Genomic DNA, 22,573 nt, shown 5'->3' on the forward strand with positions numbered 1-22,573 from the left:
ACTGTAGAGACAGAGTTCTTTAGTCTCCTGGTCACCACCCAACTGCTTGGGCCATTAACATCTGCCCCTCTGCCCCTCTGTGTACAGTCCCTCCCTATAAGAGGATAAAAACCTTGGAGCTGGCCTTGTGAGTAAATTCATTGCAGCCCCTGGGGACCAGATCACTAAGTACTTAGTGATCCAGAGCTCTCTGCAGCCTCCACCCCCCACCTCTGCTATTTGGAGAAAAGATATACTGGGGAGGCCACTGCTTCTCCCTTGCCTCTTCATGTCTCTCCCCTCACTTAATCATCAAGGAGCCTAGGTCTCCCCATCTACCAACCTCCTCAGTTATCATGACTTCTTTCAAGAACATCTTTAAATCTCATTACTCCCCAAACCAGGATCCTAGGCTTGGAAATTCTTCCTTCTCATCATCATCTCTTATCCCTCCATCTCTCTAGGCTTTATTCTCACTAGAGTCTCTGCTCTCTCCATTGTTCCCCTTTTTTCCCAGTCTATTACCCCCACTCAGGCCTTCCTTTCCTCTCAATAGCTAACTTTTTCAATTCTATGTCTCGCTTGAATTCCTTGGCCCTTTGTTCTATGGCCATTCATACCTTCCAGTCCTCAACCTTAAGGTCAAACTGACCATCTGCTTTCTCTACTTGTGTTCCTGTGCTACCTAATGCCACTTACAACTATGCCAACTAAATCCACTCCTAATTCATATTATCTAATCTCAACTGGGTCCTTGCTACTGCACAGTTGATACTTTGATTTCTCTCTAATCAACTCTTTCAAATCCTAAAGCAGGTTTTCAAAACCTGCTTTTTTCCCTCAAGATTGGGTTTCCTCCATTCATCCTCAAAAAAACTTCCATTCCCTCAACCCATAATACCCTTCAACATCTTTTCTCCTTTTTTCACTGTCAGGTTCCTAGAATAAGAATCTACATCTGCCGCTTTTAATATTCTTTTCACTCATTTCTCAAGCCTTTACAATCAGGCTTCCAGACTCACTACTCACTAACTGCTCTGTTAAAAGGATTTTTTAACTACTCAATCCAGTGGTCTTCTCTAGGTCCTTCTCCCTCACCTCTGGGCAGCTCCTAAAAGATAGGTATTTGGTTCCATCTTCATTGGCAGCATTTCTAGGGTGTTGGTGGTTCTCCTGAAGCATTCAGGGGAGCCCAAGGTAGGGTCAGTGGTGACCATTAGCCCCTGGAAGAGGTTCTCTTTTGAAGGAGGTACACACATGTAGCCTGCTGTGATATAACAGGAAAGCCCACTCAAATTGGAAGCAAGGGACTTGGGTTCCAGCTCTGGCTTTTTAAATTTACTCATCGTTAGGCAAGGGCACTTAACTCCTCCAAGCCTTGGTTTCCTCATCTGTAAAATGATGATAGTAATGAAGGTTGAACTACTTGTCTCCCAGAGGGAGATGAGTAGCGTTAGTGTTTCCAGTGTGGGTAAGGGGAAGACCTAGTCTTTAAAAAACCGAAAAAACAAAATCCTTCATTTTTAGGAGGTCTATAAAATGACGATAAACATGCTTACAGCCCCACCATTTTCCTGAAGGACCATTGTGGGGTCTAGAAGATTCCCTGCTTGCCCTCACACAGGATCCAAAAAAAGCTTCTTTCCTCCTCCTACATTTAGCTACTGATCAAATGGGGCTTAAGAACAACAGACCTCAAAGGTCTTACAAATCCTTCCACTGTAACTATCGAATCACATAATGATTTGGACCAAAGATGGATCTCAAAGCAATTCTGTCTGCCTTAGCCTAGCAATCCTCACAGTGTGCCTTGTGAGACAGGTTCTTTTCATTACCCAGAATCACAGATGAACTGAGGTTCAAAAATGAGAAAATAATCTGCCTATGGTCCTAAAGCAAGTCTGTGTTTCAGGGAGAAAGCAGAAAGGTCCACTGGTAGTAAATGCCAAAGTTCTCTGACTCTGGAGACCAGCCTCTTTCTACTGTTCCACACGCTCTTGGTCACTACCCAACTGCTTGGACCATTAACATCTACAAAGGCTCTTCTGCTCCTCTGTCTACAGCCCCTCCTGTAAGAGGTCAAAAACCATGAAGCTGGCCCTGTAAGTTCATTAAAGCCCCTGAGGCCCAGAGCTCTCTGTAGCCTCTCCGCTCCCAACTCTACCCCCGCCACCTCTGATATTTGGAGAAAAGATGCTGGGAGGGGGGCATTGCCTTTGCCTTGCCTCTTCACATCTTTCAAATGATTTGAAACACTTGGTGAAATGGAAAAAAAAAACCAAGCATTTATTAAGTGCCTCTGATGTGCTAGGGGCAGCTAGGTGGTGTGGTGGATAGAGTGCTAAGCCTGGAGTCAGGGACTCTCCTCTTCATAAGTTCAAATCCGGCCTCAGACACTTCCTAGCTGGGCGACCCTGGGCGAGTCACTTAACCCTGTTTGCCTCAGTTTTCTTATCTGTAAAATGATCCAGAGAAGGAAATGGCAAACCGCTCTGGTATCTCTGCCAAGAAAACCCCAAATGGGGTCACAGAGAGCTGGAAATGAATAAAACAACCACTCGATGACAGCAAGGTTACGTGCTGAGCCACCGTGCTTAGTGCTTTACAAATAGGAGCCCATTTGATATTCACAATAACCCTGTGAGGTGGGTAATACTATATTTCCATTTTACAGTTGAGGACCCTGAGACAAACAGAGGTTAATCCACTGGCTTAAGGTCACACTGCTAGTACATGTCTGAGGCTGAATTTGAACTCAGTCCTTCCTGACTCTAGGGTTCTCTCTACTACACTACCTAACTCCCTTGACTTAGTTGGCCGAAGCCCGGCCGCCAGATTCCTCATCTGTAAAATGAAAGATTTGAGGAAAAGGGAGAAGGATGGTGTGCTATAATGGAAATGGCTTCGAACCAGCAAGCAGGGAAATTAGGGTTGAAGTCCCACCTTGGACACTAGCTAGCTGTCAAAGGAAGCTGTCTGTCTGCTCCTGAGGCCTGGCCAAAGCTTGACTCCAGAGGCCTTAGCACTGAGCCCCCCCTTATTTCCTGTATATTTTCTCTGCCCCTAGTCCGGTGCTTAGCCTTCCTTTCCATCCCCACACCAGGCCTCCAAAGCCAGGGATTGTGGGAATATGAAATTTGCCAAACTCTCAAACCAATGTCTGCTCACAAATGAATCCTTTGCCCGTGTTTTAAGAGCAGCTAGGTCCTGTCTCTCCTTGTTTGTGGCATGGCCTCAGCAACTCCCTGACAGTCAGGACCAATCATACAGTTGGTATCCAGAGCTTCTGTGCCAAAGTAGTTGAAGACAGTAGATGGACTTCATGGAATAAGTAGTAACAATAACTGGCATTCCTGTCAGACTCTCCAGGGTACACAACCATTGTTCATATACGTTGTCTCATTCAATGCTTCTTCCCCTTACCCAGACTGGAAACACTAACGCCACTCATTAGACAATCCCATTAACTGACTGGCATGGGCACTTAGACCTGCTCTCTTTTAAACCTAGGTCAGTTTGTTCCCTCCTCAGGCAAGTCAGTGATTCCTTAATATAGACACCCAATCAGCATAGCACACTGCAGCTCAGAACTCAAGAACTGGACTCAAGAGATCACAGCCTCAACTGTGGATCACCACACCTAGCTGGAAGTTTTCTTCCAAGAACAATGGTAGCCCCTCACTTGGATGCTTCTACCATAGAAAAGCTTCTACCATAGCAAAGTTTCTACCCCCTTCATGCCCTTTGGAATCAAAGATAAACCCTTTGGGAAGGTGGAGTCCAGACTGGGAACCAGCAAGAAAGGATATGCCAAGTAAGGTATAGGTGGGGCTAATGCTATAAATTGCAGAGTCAGGGACTATCGAGATCACCAAAAGCTGAAAATAACAAGATGAAGTTTAATAGGGATAAACATAAAGTCTTATTACCTTTAGACTAAAAAACCAATCAACTATACAAATACGGAAAGGGGGAGACATAGCTTCATAATAGTCTATGTGAAAAGGCCTATATGAAAGGGTTTTGTTTTGGGTTTTTTTTCCTGTCAACAAGCAGAGTCAGCATTTTGACATGGCAGCCAAAAAAAGTATATGTTAACTTGGGCTACATTAATAGAAAAATAATGTTTAGAGCACAGGGCAACTAGGTGGTGCAGCGGATAAAGCACTGGGCTTGGAATCAGGAAGATTCATCTTCCCAAGTTCAAATCTGGCCTCAGACACCTCCTGGCCAAGTCACTTAATCCTGTCTGTCTCAGTCTCCTCATTTGCAAAATGAGCTGGAGAAGAAGATAGCAAACCATGCCAGTATCTTTGCCAAGAAAACCCCAAATGGGGTCATGAAGTCAAATACAACTGAAAAATGACTGACCAAGAACGACAACGCTGTTCAGAACAAGGTGGTAGGAAGCAGCCACAGTTCTAGTGTCCTCCATATCGATCAGACCATATCTGGTCTGGGCACCACACTCTTAAGAGGGATACTGATAAACTGGAATGCTTCCAGAAAAGGGAGATCAGGATGAAGAAGAATCTGGAAATCATGTGATATGAAAAATGGACAGAGGAGCAAAGTCTGTTGAACCTAAAAATTAGATGATTTAGTGGGGATGCGAGAGCTGCCTTCAAAGAGCTACATCTGGAAGAGGGATTAGATTTATTCTATATGGTCCTGGAGGGAAGAACTAGGCCCAATGAGCGGGATCTATAGGGAGTCAGATTTTAGCTCAATTCAAGAAAGAACTCTCTAAAAGTCAGAGCTGCCTAGAGGCGAAATGAGCAGAATCCCCTGTGAACTTCCTTTATGGGTTCCCTCTATCTTCCTCTCTGACTTCATTTGTAATTATCCTACAATTGGGTGTTTCACGTTAGGTCTTGAGTAGCCTTTTGCGTGAGATAAAAAACACCTTATTACTTTATGCATTACTAGTCTTACTCATTTTTTGTGTGAAACTTTTAGTTCGCATAACTACTGGTCTGGACTTGAGACACTCTCCTCCACTTCTCCATACTCTTATATTCTAAAGCTAGAAGGGACCCTCCCAAACTCTAGTCTCCTGCCACCTTCACTCTTTGGGGAAGGCCAAGTTCAGCTCATCCTGGAAAGCTGAGAGTCCGCTGCATTCTGACAGACCTTCAGAGAAATGTTTTATGAGTTCTGATCTTGCCTTCTTTTCCTGATGAGACAATGATGGCAACTTTATTCCATCATCCATAATGAAGGTGAAAATGTCAATCACAGGTCTCAAAGCTGACCTCTAGGAATAGAGCTATCTTAGAGAATCAGAGGTAGGTGGCTCAGTGGATAGAGTGCCTGGCCTGGAGTCAGGAGAACTGACTTCAAATATGACCTCACACTATGTGACCCTTGGCAAGTTGAACCTTGTTTGACTCAGTTTCCTCATCTGGAAAACGAGCTGGAGAAGGAAATGGCAAAGCACTCCAGCATTTTCGCTAAGAAAATCCCAATTGGGGTCATGAAGAGTCAATACAACTGACCTAACAACAACAAAAGGGAATCACAAAATGTTCCCTTCTCAAGTCAAGTCAACAAGCATCTATTAAGTGCCTACTACGTGCCAGGCACTGTACTAAGCACTGGACTTCCTATATTGTGCCCTCCAGAATCCCTGTTTTATTACTGACAAACTTCTTTTGTATTAGTCCTATTACTATGTGTTTACATATTGTTTTCTCCTAATAGAATGTAAGCTCCTTCAGGGATGGGATTGTTTCATTCAGCCTCTGTATCCTTGGTACCTGATATAATATGCTTACTGAATCTTGGAGTTGGTTGAACCTTAGGGGCCAACCCATATATTCCTTCTATATTTCTCATACAAATAGTTAAGAAGTCTGTTAGCAGGCTTCTAGTGAGGAATAGCCCACTATCTTCTGATTTCAGCTGATTACACTTTTGAAGAGCTCTAATTGTTAGGTAGCTTCTTCTTACAGCAAGCCCAAATTTGCCTCTCTTTATCTTTCATCCAACAATACATTACATGATCTAATTAGAGAGGAAGCTTGCCCACCTGACCAAAAAATCTTTTTTCCCCACCCCACCTCAAATAGTCTATCCAATGCCTAAAATTCATACCTTTGCAGCACTTTCAAGACTCTAAGGAATTCATGGGATCACATAGGTTTAGAGCTGGAAAGGGATGATAGAAGTTATTGAGACCAATCACTTTATGGTATATGGTATTATATGGTATATATTTGGCATTCTGCAAGGGATAATACATCATCTACTCAATATATTAGCAAGGTGTAAGCCTAGTTGCTACCCCTTGTTACTTGAGAAAAGGGCCCAGAGGCACCAGGTCACAGAATGGCACTTGGGTAGGGGAAATGGTCAAGAAAGATTTGGAACTTGACATTACTAGGAAGCAAGAGAGAATTAGGTCCCGAGAGGGGACAAGGACCTATAAGGGAACACGAAAGGCCTGAAGATGATCAATGAATCTAAATTTCTACCTCAGATTTTGCTATGGACCACACTGCTTTTCCTAATATCTTAAGAATCATCAGAGCCCCTAGGGTCTTGTGCTGTTTAACATTCTTAATCCATGACTTCGGTGAAGTTGTAAGATAGCATTTGTATCAAGTCTACAGATGAATAGAAACTTGGAGGAATAATTAATATCTTGGATGCTAGAGTATGGTAGGCCAAAAAAGAAACAAACAAACCACTGTTTTCTAAGCTTTAATTTTTCTTGAAATAGTCTGTCTCTTCCCTAGAAATGATGCTGATGATTACAATAGTATTAATAGCTAGCATTTGTATAGTACTTTAAGGTTTTTGTTGTTATTCAGTCATTTCAGGCATGTCTGCATCTTCTTGACCCCATTTGGGGTTTTCTTAGCAAAGATACTGGAGTGGTTTGCCATTTCCTTCTCCAGCTCATTTTACAAATGAGGAAACTGAGGTAAAGAGGTTAGCAAAGTACTTTGCCTATGTTATTTCATTTGGTTCTTACAAGAGACTTGAGGGGTAGGTGTTATTATCCCCTTTTTAGGAAACCAAGCCTCAAAGAAATTAAGTAAGTTGCCAAAGGTCACAAGTATCTAAGGTGGGATTCCCGTCTTCCTGACCCCAAGCCTTCCACTCTATGAACTTCCCCACCTAGATCCCTCTAGATGGCCCTTTCTTCAGTATGTTTACCCTATTCCTTTTCTGGAATCTCTCTTATGGAGAAATAGCCTTGTTGGAAATTTCCAGCATCTTAGTTAACTGATGCCTGCCTTCCTGCCTGCCTGTGACATCAGCAATGAGAAACCAATCAGACAAGCCTGAGCAATGCCCCTCTCAACCCTGCAAAACACCTAACCTTCCTTATCTCAAAAATACAGGTTAACATTCCTGTTTTGTGGGAATGAACCTTCCCACACTCTACCCACATTGGGTGTGGTGTGATACCCAGGGGTACCCACACTGAACTAAGGAGATCCAGAGGGCACAGTCTTTGATTCCTTTCCTCTTTCTGCCCTATCCTCAACATCAGTGGTGACAAACTCAAATAGGATCAGGGGCCACTAAACAGTATGTGTGGTGGGCTGCATACTGATTTTATTGTCTGTATTTTTGTTGTTGAGTCATTTCGGTCATGCCTGGCTCTTCATGACCCCATTTGAAGTCTTCTTGGCAAAGATACTGGAGTGGTTTGCTATTTCCTTCTCCAGGTCATTTTACAGATGAGGAAACTGAGGCAAACAGGGATAGGTGACTTGTCCAGGGTCACCCAGCCAGTAAATGTCTGGGGCCAGATTTGAACTTAGGAAGAGTCTTTTTTAATTTTTTTTTTTTATTTTTGAGGAAGAGCCTTCTTGACTCCAGGTCAGGCACTCTATCCACTGTGCCACCTAGTTTTATTATATATTTATTTCTTTTGTGAAACATTTCCCAATTTTAATCTAGTTTGGACAGTCTTTGGGAGTGTTCTGGGTCACAATTGAAAGGGTGTGTTTGACATCTGTGCTCAAGATCACCTCACCCACAGGCCAAGTTGAACATTTTATCTGGGCTTGTATTGCTGTTCCTCTCAGGTAACTGTGAACCCAATGTATGCTTGCCTCTTCTTCCCCTGCCCTCCCTTCTCCTGGTATCTCAAGTTAAACCCGCCCTTCCTGTGAGGTAAAATGCATTTTTTAAAAGGCCCACTTTATTTCTCTGATGACCTCTGAGTCCCTGCCAGCCCTAAGACTCTCAGACTCCAGGTCCAGTCTTCTATCCACTTGGCCACCTTCTTATACTGATGTTTTCTCATTCCCTTGAGTCTCAGGGCTCTACGGTATAAGTATCAGTTCTCAGTCCAGCCAGCTATCCGGTTTGCTAAGTTCCATAATTGATCACAGGATATTTAAGTCTCTTCCATGCAGATATTTAGCACCTGATGACAGGACTCTGTACTAGACAGACCAGTTCCAGAGCCAAGTGGCTTCACCCACCCCTAGAGGTAGGGCAGGGGCTCCATCTGGGCAGATCAGTCGCTGGGCTGAAGCTCAGATACCCTGAGGGAAGGAGCCCATTGGGTTTCCTCTGAATGTGGTCCCCATTAAACCACAAGAAGGTACCACTTTTAAAAATCCCTTGCAAAAGGTGATGGTTCTTAGCACTTGAGGACTAGTTTAGATAGTGCCCTTGCCCCACCCTAACCCTCAGTAAATATGCAAGAGCTGGCAAATCATATTCTTACCCTTCTTTTTCTTCTCATGCCTTTACTTTACTTTCCAGTATTCCTTCTTCTTCTGCTACCATCTCTTCTCTCCTCATCATTTCTTAACCACTTTCCTCTAAGAACATGCTAGAGTAGGAATCTAGGCTTGAGAGCTGATGTTCTGAGTTTCATAGGCCTTAATCCACAAAAAAAAAAAAAAATCACCCTATGGCTGCCAAAAAGATTTGCTGTGGCCTCCCTCTGTTTCTCCTACCTCTCCTTTCTCTCTGCTCTCCGGAACCGTTCTGATGAAAGGAACAGAGCTCAGATGGTCAAAGAACCTGGAGCTGGATGGATGGGAGGCACCCAGCCGAAAAGGACCAAAGCATCAGAGGCTCCCCAGTGCTTGGACTTACCACAGGTGGATCCCAGGCCCTTGAGCCAAGGTGGATAAATTCCTCTGATGCTAGTGTGGCCTTGATAACTTACACAGGGGTTATTGCCAGACTCAATTCAGCCAACTTGCTCTCAAAGAAAGTTTTTTTTCTGTTGCCACTGAGAAGAGTCAATGTTGCCACAGTTTCATAATTTTGGCAGATCTGAGAGGAAGGGCATTACACCTCCAGCATAGAAGTTAGAGAGTTTTAGCATGGCTGGAAGGGATTCAGAGGTCATCAGAGAAATAAAATAAAAATAAAATGACTCTCCCATGGTCATACAGCTAATGAGTACAAAACTGGTACAAGCACTGAGGCCCTGTAATTCCTGGACTTGTTCCACCATGTTTATTGTCACAGAGACCATTAGTGTCAGGAATTTTAAGATTCTCCCATTTCACTCAATCCCTTTTCCTAAGAAACACTCTCAGCTGAGGACTCTAGGTGAGCCTCTTCCTTTGACAACCTTCAGACCCTTCAGAGACTGCCTGGATGACAGTCTTGCCTGTGACGTCCCTGAACAATCATTTCTCAATAAATACCAATGAGAAGGGAATAGTACAGACCACCCTACCACATATTAGATTGGGATGGCCAACTGCGTTTGCCAGTGCCATGGTGACCTAGGATATCACCTCCCAACCTACAATGGGTGCTCTGGATCAAAATCCATGGCCACCTAGCCATGTCAAAAAAAGGCATTCCTACCGCCCAGATCTCGGATATCTTTGAGGAGAAAAGGGTGTCTTAGTTTGGTCTCCACGATCAACAAGTTTTTATTAAGTACCTACTGTATACCGTGTACTATGCTAGGCACTGGGGATTCAAAGATAAAAATAAAACTGTCTTCAAGGAGCTTGCATTCTTATCAGGAGAAACTTGTACACACACCATATATACCAAGTAAGTATGTTATTTCAGGGAGGGACAAATACTAGCAGCTGGTGAGGGAGAGAGGAATTCAAAAAGGTCTTATGCAGAAGGTGACAGAGGAGCTGAGATTTGAAGGGAACTAGGAAATCTAAGAGGCAGCAAAGCAGACAGAGAGTATTCTACTCATAGGAGAAAGTCCAAAATTCCTCCTGCTACTGCTATGATATCATACATGCAGGGAAGTCTCTGGTGAGAATCCATCCATGCAGATCAACAACTTCCCTGGGATTTATGGGCCCAGAGAGTTGTCTGGGGCATTAACAAGAGAAATGACTTGCTCAGGGTCACACAACCAATGTGCATCAGAGTCAAGACTTGTCCCTACTTGGAGGCCAGGTCTCTACCTATGGAGCCACACTGCCTCTCTCAGACCTTTTCCTGAATTTACAGATGAGGAAATTAGGGCTCCTAAAGCTTAAGTGACTTGTCCAAGGTCACACAGCCAGGAAACACAAGAACTCAGGCCTTTCTGGATCTTCAGCCGCTACCCCACATCGCTGCTGTGACTCTGAGGCCAGGGCTCTTTTCAACTCGCCCTTTGGCATGGGACTGGGGCTGCCAGCCTAGCCTCCAAACAACCCTTCTTCACATACACTTATTCCTTGCTCCTGCTTCATTATTCCAAATAATTCCTCTACCTGAGGTCCTCCACAGGAGATTTACATACTGAACATGAGGTTAAGCTTTCAAATGGCCTTCAGGGTTGTAAAGAGGAAGAATATTCACCCATCCCGTTCCTCTCTCCAGAGCATCATCCTAGTGACAAGGAAGGGACTACACAAGGTTTTCCCAGAGTAGATTAAACACTGAGACTATGGCCTTTTCATGGCCTTCCTTGCTATAGTCTTCCTCAATAAGCTCCTTGAGGGCAGCGATTGTTTTTTGCCTTTCTTGGGATCTTCAGTGTTTGGCAACATGCCTCACACATAGTAAATACTTAATAAGTGTTTGCTGACTAACAACCGGAGTGGGGGAAATGTCCCCTGATGCTTTTTCTCAATAGGCCCTATTGAGGAGCCCAAAAAGGGTTTGCTCTGCATTTTTCAGCCTCCCCTCTTCTATCCTTCAGTACAGGTCAAATACGGAGTGGGTCCCCTTCAGCCAGGACCCTTTCTGCAGCTCTTTAATTTTTTTTTGTTGTTCATTTAAAAAAAGTGTTTATTTTCAGTTCCAATCCCCTCCCTCCCCACCACCCATTGAGAAGGCAGGAAATAGGATACCCATTATACATATGAAGTCATCTGCAAGTCTTTCCTAAGTCTTTTCAGTAGAAGGATGGCAAAGGGGCTTGTTCCTGACCCTGTTCCGCTTTGGGTTCATTTTTTGGCTTTAGGCCCACAATGCCTCATCACCTCTCTCCCATTTCCCCTCCCCCTTAATTCATTCTTTCAACATTTATTGAGTACCTACCCCTAACAGAGTACAGTGCTAGGCATATTGCCAAGAGAGGAGACTTTTGCTTCCTCTTCAAGAAATTTAGGGAATTATCCCTTCAGGGTTTTGTCAGAAGAGGCAGTTTTCCAGGGCGGTGAGGGTGTGTTTGTGTGTGGGGGGGATGAGTATCTAGGAGTGTGCATTTGTGTGAAAGAACAGATTTTTCAACAGCTAATAGATTCTTTGTGGTTCTATGGACTAAGAGATTAAATAATTCATTAGAACGGCCTAAATTCAAAATTTCCTCCTTCTTCTCTTCTGTAACCTTATTCTGATTGAAATCCGCTTGAAAATCTTAAAATCTGATGTCATCATCCTTCATACCTTAAGACTTGGCAGCTGCCCGGATTGCTATCTGTGGCTATGATTATATGCTATCAACTATTTGGATGAAAATGGAAAGTCGGCCTACTCAAAGCTAGCAGCTGGGCATTTGGAGACATCAGGATAACTCATTGAAGATTTTGGTTTTAAACACGGTTGTTTGGCACCACGGAGATACCTCCAGGATGAAATACAGCAGTTGCACAAATCTGTGTGTGCGATCTGACCATCTAGAGTCTTTTCACGTTGTATGAATATTTCTAACATCCTGGCATCTGAGGACCCCCACAATCTTGCTCCATCCTTCCTAATCTTATTTCCTACTATTCTCTTTTCACATAAACTTCAGCCAAATTAGACAACCTACTACCCCCTGAACACTCAACACATTTTCCTGTCTTAACGCCTAGCTCACGTAATTCCTAAGTCCTGGAATGCCTTCTCTCAAGTTATCCTTGCCCCCCCCCTTAACCTAACACTTTACCTATTTATCTTTCAAGGCTTAGCTCAAATACCACTTTTCCTTTTTTTAATGAAGCCTCTCTAGATCCCCTAAGCTAGAAATGATCTCTCATCTGACTTCATAGCATTTTATATTCTTCCCATTTACTTACATTCTAATTAGTATTATTACACTGATCTGTGTGCACCGTCTTCTTTACCCTGCTTGACTGCAATCTCTGTGTTAGAGACCCTATCTTATTTATCTTTGTATGAGCCCTGCCCCCTGCCTCAGCATCCAGCCCACACATCAAACACAGATATTAAGAAACATCTGCTGAAAGAATGACAAACATGACCTGTTGTTCTTGGTTGTTCGGCCTCTTGGCCTCTGGGTTGCACTGGCTTTGTGTCACCTGTCTTTTGTGGCCTCTACAGGGCTGGTCCTGAAATTATAAAAGCTTTCCAGGATATACTAGAGGCTGGGGGAGGGGGTATATGTCAAGCAGTCCATTTCTCTAAGATGACTACACAGTCTTCCTTAGAAACTCATTCCATCTAATTACCCTTACAATCAAAAAGTTCTTCCTGACATCTGACCTCATCTCATCAGGTGTCTTTTCTACAAATGCTTGACCAATGTTAATTCTCACACCATTCCTTGGAAACTTCTAAACATTATCAGTTCTATCAGCGGCGGTGGTGAGAAGAGATGATTTCAACACCTCGGGAAGCCAAGGTAAGTGACAAGATTTCTCCAAGGTCACACAGTGACTCAGGGGATAGAAGCCTTAGACTCCTAGTTCCATGGTCTAATCCCGTGACTACCATTCCATATTCTTGACATTTGATCCTCAAACCTCATCTGAAGACATTAAAAAGAAATCAATGTGCCTCATGCCAGCTCCTGAATTCACCCTAGCCATCTCTATAACAGCAGCAGGACAGGAGCAAGGGATTGGCCATTTATCCACAAGATTATCTAAATTTATGGCAATGGAACTCAAACGTACCTTAGAGACTAATCCCCTAAATCTACAAATGAGGAAACTGATGCAAAGATGATAAGGTGACTTGCCCAGGGTCACAGAGGTAGTGAGGGGCAGAGGCAGGATTCAAACCCAGGTCCTTTGGTTCAGAAACCTGCACTGGTTTCTGCCTCCCAGTGGACCTACTGAGAGCAAAAAGGGGTGCCTCACTCAAGGTCAGAGAGAATTGCAACCTACCAATCTGTCTAGTGAAATGTACTTCCTCTGGGGCCTCTATTGCCTAGAGATTCCTCAGGGTACCAGTGTAGGGCTTGAGGCTTTTTGTCAAGATTTCTTTCCTGATCATTACAGGGCAGTCATTGAAATTCCTTCCTCTTTCCCTGAAGGGATTACTATAAAAGAAATGCATTTCAAGTCTAGGGAAATCACAACATCCCTCCAAAAATGGATGAGTTCAGGGCAGGTCACCCATTTACACTTTACAATTCACCTGTGCACTGTGGTGTGAAGGCCTGATGTTCCCCAGCCCAGCAGACACTCACTCAGTGCTGGCCTGATTTAGCATGTCGGGCAGTGCCTCCTTGCTATTCCTTTGGTGAGGAGTCCCCAGAGCTGAGTGAAGCCGCTCCAAAGAGTCTGTGCTGCTTCACAAATTCTTGGAGGCTGCACCTCTCATTTGGAGCCGAGATTCCCCCTTAGCAACATCCTAATTGCCATGGCACTTCTGGCCCAGTTAGGGTTCCCTCCTCAGCCCCTGCATTGCTCCACCCACTATGGACTTACGCAGCCTGAGCAAAGGGAGGGCAGATCAGAGGAAATCTTCAGAGACTTTGATTCCTTGAACCTGCCTGGTTACTAGTAGCTGCAGCCCAGTTGGAAGCAGACTACAGTCTTTCTATTTGACTCTGCCATTGTTTGGGCTCTCGATTTTTCCGTGGGTGAATGGGAGAGAGTAAAGTCTTACAAGTGGCCAAATCCATCCCTGGAATAATGCTTCTTTCTCTTCCTTTGTATGCTTTCCAGCTCTTTCCATCTAGACATAATGTTAACAAAAAAATTCATTGTCGTATCATCCAAGGACTACAAACCAGTGGAAGTGAATTTTACCTACATCTACCTCCCCAGACTTACCTGATGCCAAGGCCCCATGAAAAGAGCCCAGCATGAGTGTCACCCAAGTGTCCAAAGGTGATTTCTTATGTAGCTGTCTACAGCTGCCTCCTCCCCTCAACATTCTAAGTCTAAAGAGTCTGGCTCTGGTTCCTGAATCTAAGAGCACTGCTCTGCCTGCAATGAACCTCCTTTCCCTTTTATTCCATATGTGAAAATGGACAATGTTGAGAAATGACCCTCATTTCAATTTTTTTTAAAGGAGACACTGATTTGCCTAGCAACAGCGCCAGGCACCCCCCAGAGGTGCTTATGAAGCACAAGGTTGGAAGTGTTTGTGTTTGGAAGTGCAGGGCACAGGTGATGGGTGCCTGGCAGTATATCAGGAAGGAGGGGAGGAGGTAAGAGAATGTAAGGGTCTAAGTGTCCCATTACTTCTCTCTCACCTTCTGACCTAGCTGTGTAACTCAATACAGCTGCTTGCCAAAGTACCAGGCCCAGGCCTCAGCCTTACCCTATGGATGGCCTAACTCTGACCAAGGACATGCCTCTGGTTTTGCTACAGAGATGCAGCTAGCTACAGGGAAGAGGGTAAGAGTAGCTCCCTGGCACACAGACAAAAGTCTAGGGGAAGAGAAGGGGCTCAAATGCTGGTCACCAAGATTGAAACTTTTGAGAAGGCTCAATTACCATTTAGAATTGACTGCATTATCAGTCCAACCTTTCTTTCCACCTCAAACTGCTTCCTCCTTCCCCAGTTCCTCTGCATCCTTTAAATATTAATTGGGGAGTGTGTGTGCCAAGGTGTTACAGGAAATAAGGGAAACAAACTAGATCTTTGGATGGGTTTAGACATTCCACCTTGAAGACAGATCCTCTGAATTTTGCTTAGTACTGCAAAGCACACAGGCGGCAACCAACATTTCCCAGGGACCTATGTAGTCTGGCTAAAACTGGTGCTTAAGATTGCATGGGGAGGGGTCAGGCTGCTTTGACAGCACCAGGGGGAAAGGAACAGATCTTCACTTAGAAAAGGACAGGAAGAGTCCTGGAGAATGTTTACTTTCAATACCAGACTCCCCCAGCCTCAAACATAGCACAACCACACAGCCACACCCAAGGGTGTACACACACACACACACACACACACACACACACACACACACACGACCATTTATGTCTAGTTTTGGAAACCCTTCAAGGGTTAAGGAAAATGGTTTCCTCTAACCCAAATAGGATAGCTCAACCTTGCCAGGATTGTACCAAAAAGGAGATTATGAGAGACCAGTGGCAAACCCATTTCAAGGCTACTACCTTCCACTTTCCACCCGGCAGTCTCTCGAAAGACCCAGCTTCTTCCTCCACTAGTGATTTTAAATCCTCTTCCTAAGTTAAAAAGAGAATGGAGAAGGGAGGAAGGAAGGAAGAAATTGATTTTGACCACAATCATCAAAATCAGCCGGGGTACTCATGCTCATCACCATCATCACCACCACCACCATCATCATCTCCCCATATCATCATCACCTCTCATCCTGGGGCCCACCCTACCTCTCTGTTATAGTGGTTGCACCTAGTGTACAGAATTGATGCCCCGTGCTCCAGATAGGAGGCAGGACATTTCTATTTGGAGGTTAGTGGGAGATAATGGAACACATATGGTACAAGCCCAGACCCGATCTCCAGTCTCTGTGAGGTCTTCCTCCTCATTTGACACAGAGAAGTAGGAAGAATAGGGAAGGGCTGAGCAAAAGTGGTCTCTGGGGAATCTGCCGGCTTACTACAGTGTAGATATTGTGGCAGCCTGCCCTCGTAGAGAAAAGGAATACAACTTTATGGAAGGGTATTTCCCTCACTAGCTTCCAACTCTAGGGTTATCACCCTAGATTTTTAATAAGATTTTCATTGGCGAGGGAGGGACAGGCTTGCAGTACTTACTCTATGTAAGAAAGTATCAATGCTCTGGGAAATTCAACAGATCCATTAATGGCATGCCCCGGCCCTCTGCCTTCCCCCTAAACCGTCTTGCAATTGAAGTAAACAGAGCATGCTGTATGAGTGGCCCGGACCCTTTCCTATCTCCTTCATGCATTTGGACCTCTGTCGCCTGATTAGCAGCAGCCGTGTCTCCCTCTTCGGTCTGCCCCAGTTATTGGGGGGAGGGGGGGCGGGGGGGGAATATAGAAAAGAGTGAAACTGACCACGTCCTATAGCAAGGTAGATTTTAAAAAAAGTCATACTTCTCCAAAGCCCTATTCTCGGCCCCCCAAAAAGGATAGTCATATCGTGGTGTGGTTTCAAAATCTAGACACACGGTTAATGGTCAAGGTTAATGATCAAAAGATGAACTGGAAAAGTGGGAGGACTTAGGGTAGATGAGGGTGGTGGTGGAAGAGAATGGCTAATGATCCAAAGATTAACTGGAAAGTAGGAGGGCACTGGGGAGGATGGCCTCGGGTAAATAAAGGCGAAGGAGAGGTTAGGGGAGTACGGAAGGAAAGCTGCATTTTACCTGCCAGGCTGTTGTAACAGTCAATCTCTACAGCTTCCACTGTCTTGCTCTGCTCCTCAGTTAGGTGGCCCAGCTTGGCCCCGTGGGCAGTGGAAGGTGCCTGGGTGTCCTTGTCCCGTTCCTCTAGGGCTGGCAGCAGCCCCTTGAGCTCCAGAAGCGCTCGGTGGTATTTGCCGATGGCTTCGCGGAATTTCTTGTCCTTGTAGCACTGCGCTCCTTGGTTTTTGAAATCCTGGGCTCTCTGTAGGAGCTCCCCGAGATCCGCCGCCGCCCCAGCCTGGCCCCGAGGGGCGCTACCAGCGCCGCCACCGCCACTGCCGCCGCCTGCGCTGCCCAGGGCACAGGACTTCAGGGGCTGCTGCTGCCCATCCCCTGCCAGGCGGTGGCTGGCACTCAGCTTCGCTCCGCCCGAGCTGTTCCTCTCCATGCCCCAGTGTCTGCAGTTACCGTGCCCAGGCTCGCCAGCTCACTGCGATCTTGCCAAGCCCTCCGGGATTCAGAAGCCCCAGGAGCGAGTCTCAGAGCGCCCAGTCTTTCTAGAACCCGTGACCCTCCTTGGCTCTCTTTTGCCCCTTACTCCCATTCTTCTCTCCCGCGGTCAGAGGCTGGCTCCTTCTCTTTTTCCTCTCCCTCCTCCTGCTCCTCCGCCCTCCTCCTCCACTCTCCCCTCCCCGCCCCCCGGATCCCCCTGCCCCTCCCCCTTTCCTCCACCCCTCCAGCAACCTGCGGGGCTGTGGTCGGGCCTCGGCTGCCTTTATTGCTTTGGTGCTGGGGATCGCGGGTGTGATTAGAAGGATGATAATTATTGTTGACCCGGAAGGAGCTTGCACACCGTTGGGAGGGAAGAAAAATGACAAAGAGAGCCGAACTCTCTCCCATTCAATCCAACCTTCAAAGCAAGGTCTGGAAAAGAGGGAAGAAAGGAGGGGGAGGGGGCAGAGGAGGAGGAGGATGGAAAAAAAATAAAAACAAAACACGGGGGAGGGGAAGATGGCAACGCAACGTCTACGTGTGCACACGGTGAATCATTTTTTTTAAGGTAGTTGAGGCTGGGGTGGGTGGGGATGGGGGCAAGAGAAGCAAGATCCATCACCTTCTTGCTATTTGTAATATTTTTAAAGGGGAAGTTTCCTGTTTAGGGGTTCCGAGTTGTAGCTAAGGTGTGAATTTGCGTATACACATCTCTTTGAAGTGGCTAGCCAAGTGAGCATGAATCAGTTTATGTCTAGGCGCCTCTGGGTACCCCCACTTCTTTTGTGAGCAACTACATCTTTAGAGATTTCCTCAGAGTCCTTGACTTTACAACTGTTAATGTTGCTTATCAAAGGTTCTGCTTTTGAAGATGTTTTGGCTTCCCACCTCCGCAGACACTGTCCAGGATGACATCCATATCAGGGAGCATCCCACCTCCACAGACGGTCCTTAGTCTCTTGGCAAAGCTTTAAATTAATTAGGATGCTCCCTGATAAGGATGTCACAACAGCAATTAATAACAACCAGCATTTATACGGAGGTTCAGACTTTTCAAAGGGCTTTCACATTTATTGCCTTTTTTGATCTCATAACAACGCTGGGTAGGACTAAAGGGCAGACATGATTAGGGGCAGAGAGGAAATGGGGGCACAGCTGAGTTTGGCAGCAGAGCACATAGTAGGCATCATAAATAATCTCTTAATTGCTCAAGGTCACATAGTTAATGTATGCCAGGGCAGCCCTAGAATGAAGGCTACAGATGGGAACTGGCTTTTTTTCATTTGAGGAAACTGTTATGTCAGAATGATTATTAACATCATTGTGTTAATAGTAATAGTAATAACAGGCTACGTTTACATAGCACTTTCCCCTACTAAAATCCTACTCCAATGGCTCATCATGGCTTGGAGGTGAACCTGAATTCTCAGAGTCTATGGTGTTAGAGCACAGGCTCTGGGAAGTCCAACTGAACCAGAAAGACTTCAATTGTGGGCGTGATGAATTGGATGTCTTTTGTCCCAGTACCAGGAGCCCAGCTAAGTTTGGAGAGATTCATTACCAGATTGGCTGCAAAGCAATGAATTTTTCAATCACAATAGTGCCAGAAGATCACTTAGGTCAGGGCAACTTGGCAGCTCACCATACTTGCAATCGGGAATCTTTGATCTGCTTGGGAAGGTAGGAGTTGAAATCCTGCCTGAGACACTTATTATGTGACTCCTAGCAGGCCATTTAATCTCTCTCAGCCTCAGTGCCCCCATATGTAAAAGGAGTCTGTATAATAATAGCATTTCCTTCACAGGGTTGCTAAGAGGATTCAACAATATATGTAAATCATTTTGCAAGCCTTAAAGGGTATATACTTGCTAGCCATTATTACTAGTATCTACTAAGTGATAAAGAGGTTGGGATTTGCATCCAGATGGGTGGAGAGTAGCCACACCAACCATCTCACAGGTCCTTGAAGTATTCAAGCATATTTGCACTTTACAGTTACAAAACAGTTTACTATTTCACTATTTTCATCTTATCTTCACAAAAACCTTTTGAAGCAGGTGATATGATAGCACTAATATTTCTATTGTGTGAGGTAGCACAGCCTCAGAGAAGTTAAGTGACTTACTTGAAATCACATAACAAGTACTCATCTCCAGTCCTTTGAGGTCTTTGGGCTCCAAGTCTAACACTCTTTCTACAACCTTTAGTCAAGAGTAAAGGTGGGAACTTGGAGGCTGAGGAATGAGGGCTTTGAATTTTCACTGCAAAAGGAAACTAAGGCTATAGGAAGAAATATTGAGGCATAATGTTGGAAAATCCAGGCCTGGGGCTTGGCTAGTGACAGAGCTAAAAGATGAATTAGGTCTGCCAGGTCATAAAGATTTGAAAGGCAAGAAGCCCAGAAAAGAAAAAGGAGGAAAAAAAAGAGAAAAAAAAAAAGCCTTTTGTTTCCCACAATGCTATCACCTAATGGTCTAGAAGTTAATTCTTAGGCTTTGAGTTTGGGAAAAAGACAGCAGGACATAAAACCTATTATGATGCTGTCCATTAAATAGGATGATAATAGCTCAGATTTTTATATGGTGCTCTACAGTTTAGAAAGTGCTTTCCTTTGATCATCCTGTGAGGTAACAGTGTTAACACTCCTGTTTTTCTTTAATAGACAAATTAAGGTTCAGGGAGCTAGATGGTTTTTCCAAGTATGCACCTGTACTCACGAAGTTACAGAAACAAGACTAGCATCAAAGTCTTCTGATTCCAATTGCAGCCTTCCATCCATCAGACCAGACTGCCTGGAAAATGCTTTTGTAGATGGATATGAGTCATGGCATCCACACCACACCTCCCAACAATACATATCTTTATTGTATCTTTATTTAACAGCATAAGTTTTTCTTCTCTGTTTTGTCAACTCTTCATACTAATAGCTGATACTTACATTGGGATTTCAAGTTTGCAAAACATTTTATATGAATTACTTCATTGATCCTGGCAACAACCCTGTGAGGTAGGCATTATAACCATTTTACAGATAAGGAAGCTAAGGCTAAGAGGCAACATGACTTACCCATACTCACACAGCTAGCAAGTGTCAGAAGCAGGATTTCAACCCACGTCTTCCCAACTCCCAAGGTAGTGCACTATCCACTAAGCTATTATGACTGTGTGGGATTCTCAAAGCTGGCCTCCAAACTCCATGCACGAAGGAAAGTAGGTGTCGATAAGAAATCATTAAGCATGTCCATGACAGTAACCTTTATTGTCAGATATAGAGGTTGCAGAAGGGTTGAGAAGAATAAAGGCAGAGAAAAGAGTATTGGGTCTGACAATGGGGATGCCATTATCGGCCTTCCGGGACACTGTTTCAATAGAGTGAAGGGGATGTAAGCCACATGACAAGGGCACATACAATCGCATCTACTATAAGCAAAGCAATATTCTGGGCACTTTGTAAAGTTGCAAAAGCTATAGAAGACGCTGCCCCTGCCTCTTAATCAGGGTGGAGGTGAGGGGACAGCGATGTCTTCTGTGTTTTTCACTTTCATGAGAAAATCAGTGCAGGCTTAAGAGTCATACAAAAAGATTATAGACACTTTACTAATTATTACTAATTACAGCCAATTCAACTAGAATAGCTAGATTCAGGTGAAGTTCGTGTGGGAACTCTTCCTAGAGGGATATTTAGAACAGAATTTTAAAGGAGAAGGGAAACGGGGTATAATGACAGAGGCAGCTGCATATTTCCTGATTTGACTGGGGATGTTTGTCTACTTATCATCTTTGTATCCATATTACTATTTCTCTGCTCATGTTATTATTGTTGAGTTGTTTTTCAGTTGTGTCTGATTCTTTGTGACCCCATTTGGGGTTTTCTTGGCAAAAATAGTTTTGCCATTTCTTTCTCCAGATCATTTTACAGATGAGGAAACTGAGGCAAACAGAGTTAAATGATTTGCCGGGGTCACACAACTAGTAAGTGTTTTGAAGCCAGATTTGAACTCAGAAAGATGAATCTTCCTGACCCCAGGCCCAGGACTCTATTCACTACACCCTCTAGCTGACCTCTGGGCTTGTTAGTCCATGCTAATGGTTCCTATCATGTAACTATTTCTTTACCCATGCAAATCTACCCCTCTTTCTGTTGATTTCCTTGTCTTCTCTCTCCATATTTTTAGGTTTCTCATGTTCCTTTCTAAGTAATTCAGAGTTTGGTCATGACCAGTCAAAGATATTTTGACTTCTGTTTGTAATTACAGCTTCTCTTATAATTTACCTGCAGAAAATCACAGCTTTTACCCAACAGGGCTCAAATGAAGACCCCACGAATAGAAAAAGGTTAGATAGGTCACCTACCTCACTTGTAGGTTACCCTTCTGCCTGCTACTTGACCAGTTTCCATATTTAAACTTATTATCCTGAACTCTAGGGCAGTCTAGAGGCATGTTGGATATTTCTTCATTAATTAATAAAATTTTAACACACCTCTCCATCAACTAAGCTCAGAGCCTCTACACAAATTCATCAAATGTTATTCAATAAACTGAAAAATTTCTTTCCCAACAGTAGCTATATTTCTCTGCCTTTTAAATCCTTTAATCTCCTAGGATTAAATAAATATGAATATTGCTGACTAGGCAGTTCAAAATTAAATGAATAATAAAACAGATATAAGTAATTGTTTTGGATATGAGAATGATCATAGCCAGAATGACCTCAAACCCTCACCAATATTCACAAAAGACTTCACTTCTGAAAATACAATTCCAAGCCATTTTGTTCATTCAGAATAACAAGGTCTCTTTGTAAGAATCTTCTTCATGATAAAGATTACTGTAGTTTCAGAAAGAAAGATCATCCCTCCATCTTCTTTTTCTTTGCCTTCTCCAGCTTCTCTTCAACCATTACAGGAAAACAGTATCTTCACCTTCTATCAAGTCATACTCTTAATAGTCTTTCTTCAGAGTCACTTGTGATATCACTTGATAAAAGTTGACAGTTCCTACTAGAAAGTAGTTTCTCTTCACTTTCTTTCCCTCTATCTTCTCCATGGTTTATCTCATAGATTCTCATAGATCGAAGGTAAAAACCCACACTCCTCCTGACCGCACAGGAAGAAGCAGTAACAATTATAATTTTCATAGCTTCTTTTTTTCTTAAAGTAACAGTAATAGTTTTTGTGGCTTCTGTGCAAGTTTTTGAAATTGGGGCTACACCTATGTTCCATATTTGCGTCAATAAAATAACTCATGAAGTATTTAACTATTTTATTCCTGGTTTTATTTCATGG

At 44.0% G+C, this 22,573-nt stretch overlaps 1 protein-coding gene across 1 annotated transcript in view; it reads right to left on the reverse strand.

Annotated features, from left to right (window-relative positions):
• TTC9 (tetratricopeptide repeat domain 9) overlaps positions 1 to 17,495 on the reverse strand; it is a 52,058-nt gene extending 34,563 nt beyond the window's left edge. The window contains exon 1 of the mRNA XM_036736991.1: positions 16,816 to 17,495. Coding sequence (XP_036592886.1) covers positions 16,816 to 17,242 — 427 coding nt within the window. The 5' untranslated portion in view covers positions 17,243 to 17,495. The remainder of the gene's footprint in view (positions 1 to 16,815) is intronic.
• Between the last annotated feature and the right edge of the window lie 5,078 nt (positions 17,496 to 22,573).

Source organism: Trichosurus vulpecula, chromosome 8 (assembly GCF_011100635.1).
Source record: "Trichosurus vulpecula isolate mTriVul1 chromosome 8, mTriVul1.pri, whole genome shotgun sequence".
Taxonomy (NCBI): Eukaryota; Metazoa; Chordata; class Mammalia; order Diprotodontia; family Phalangeridae; genus Trichosurus; species Trichosurus vulpecula.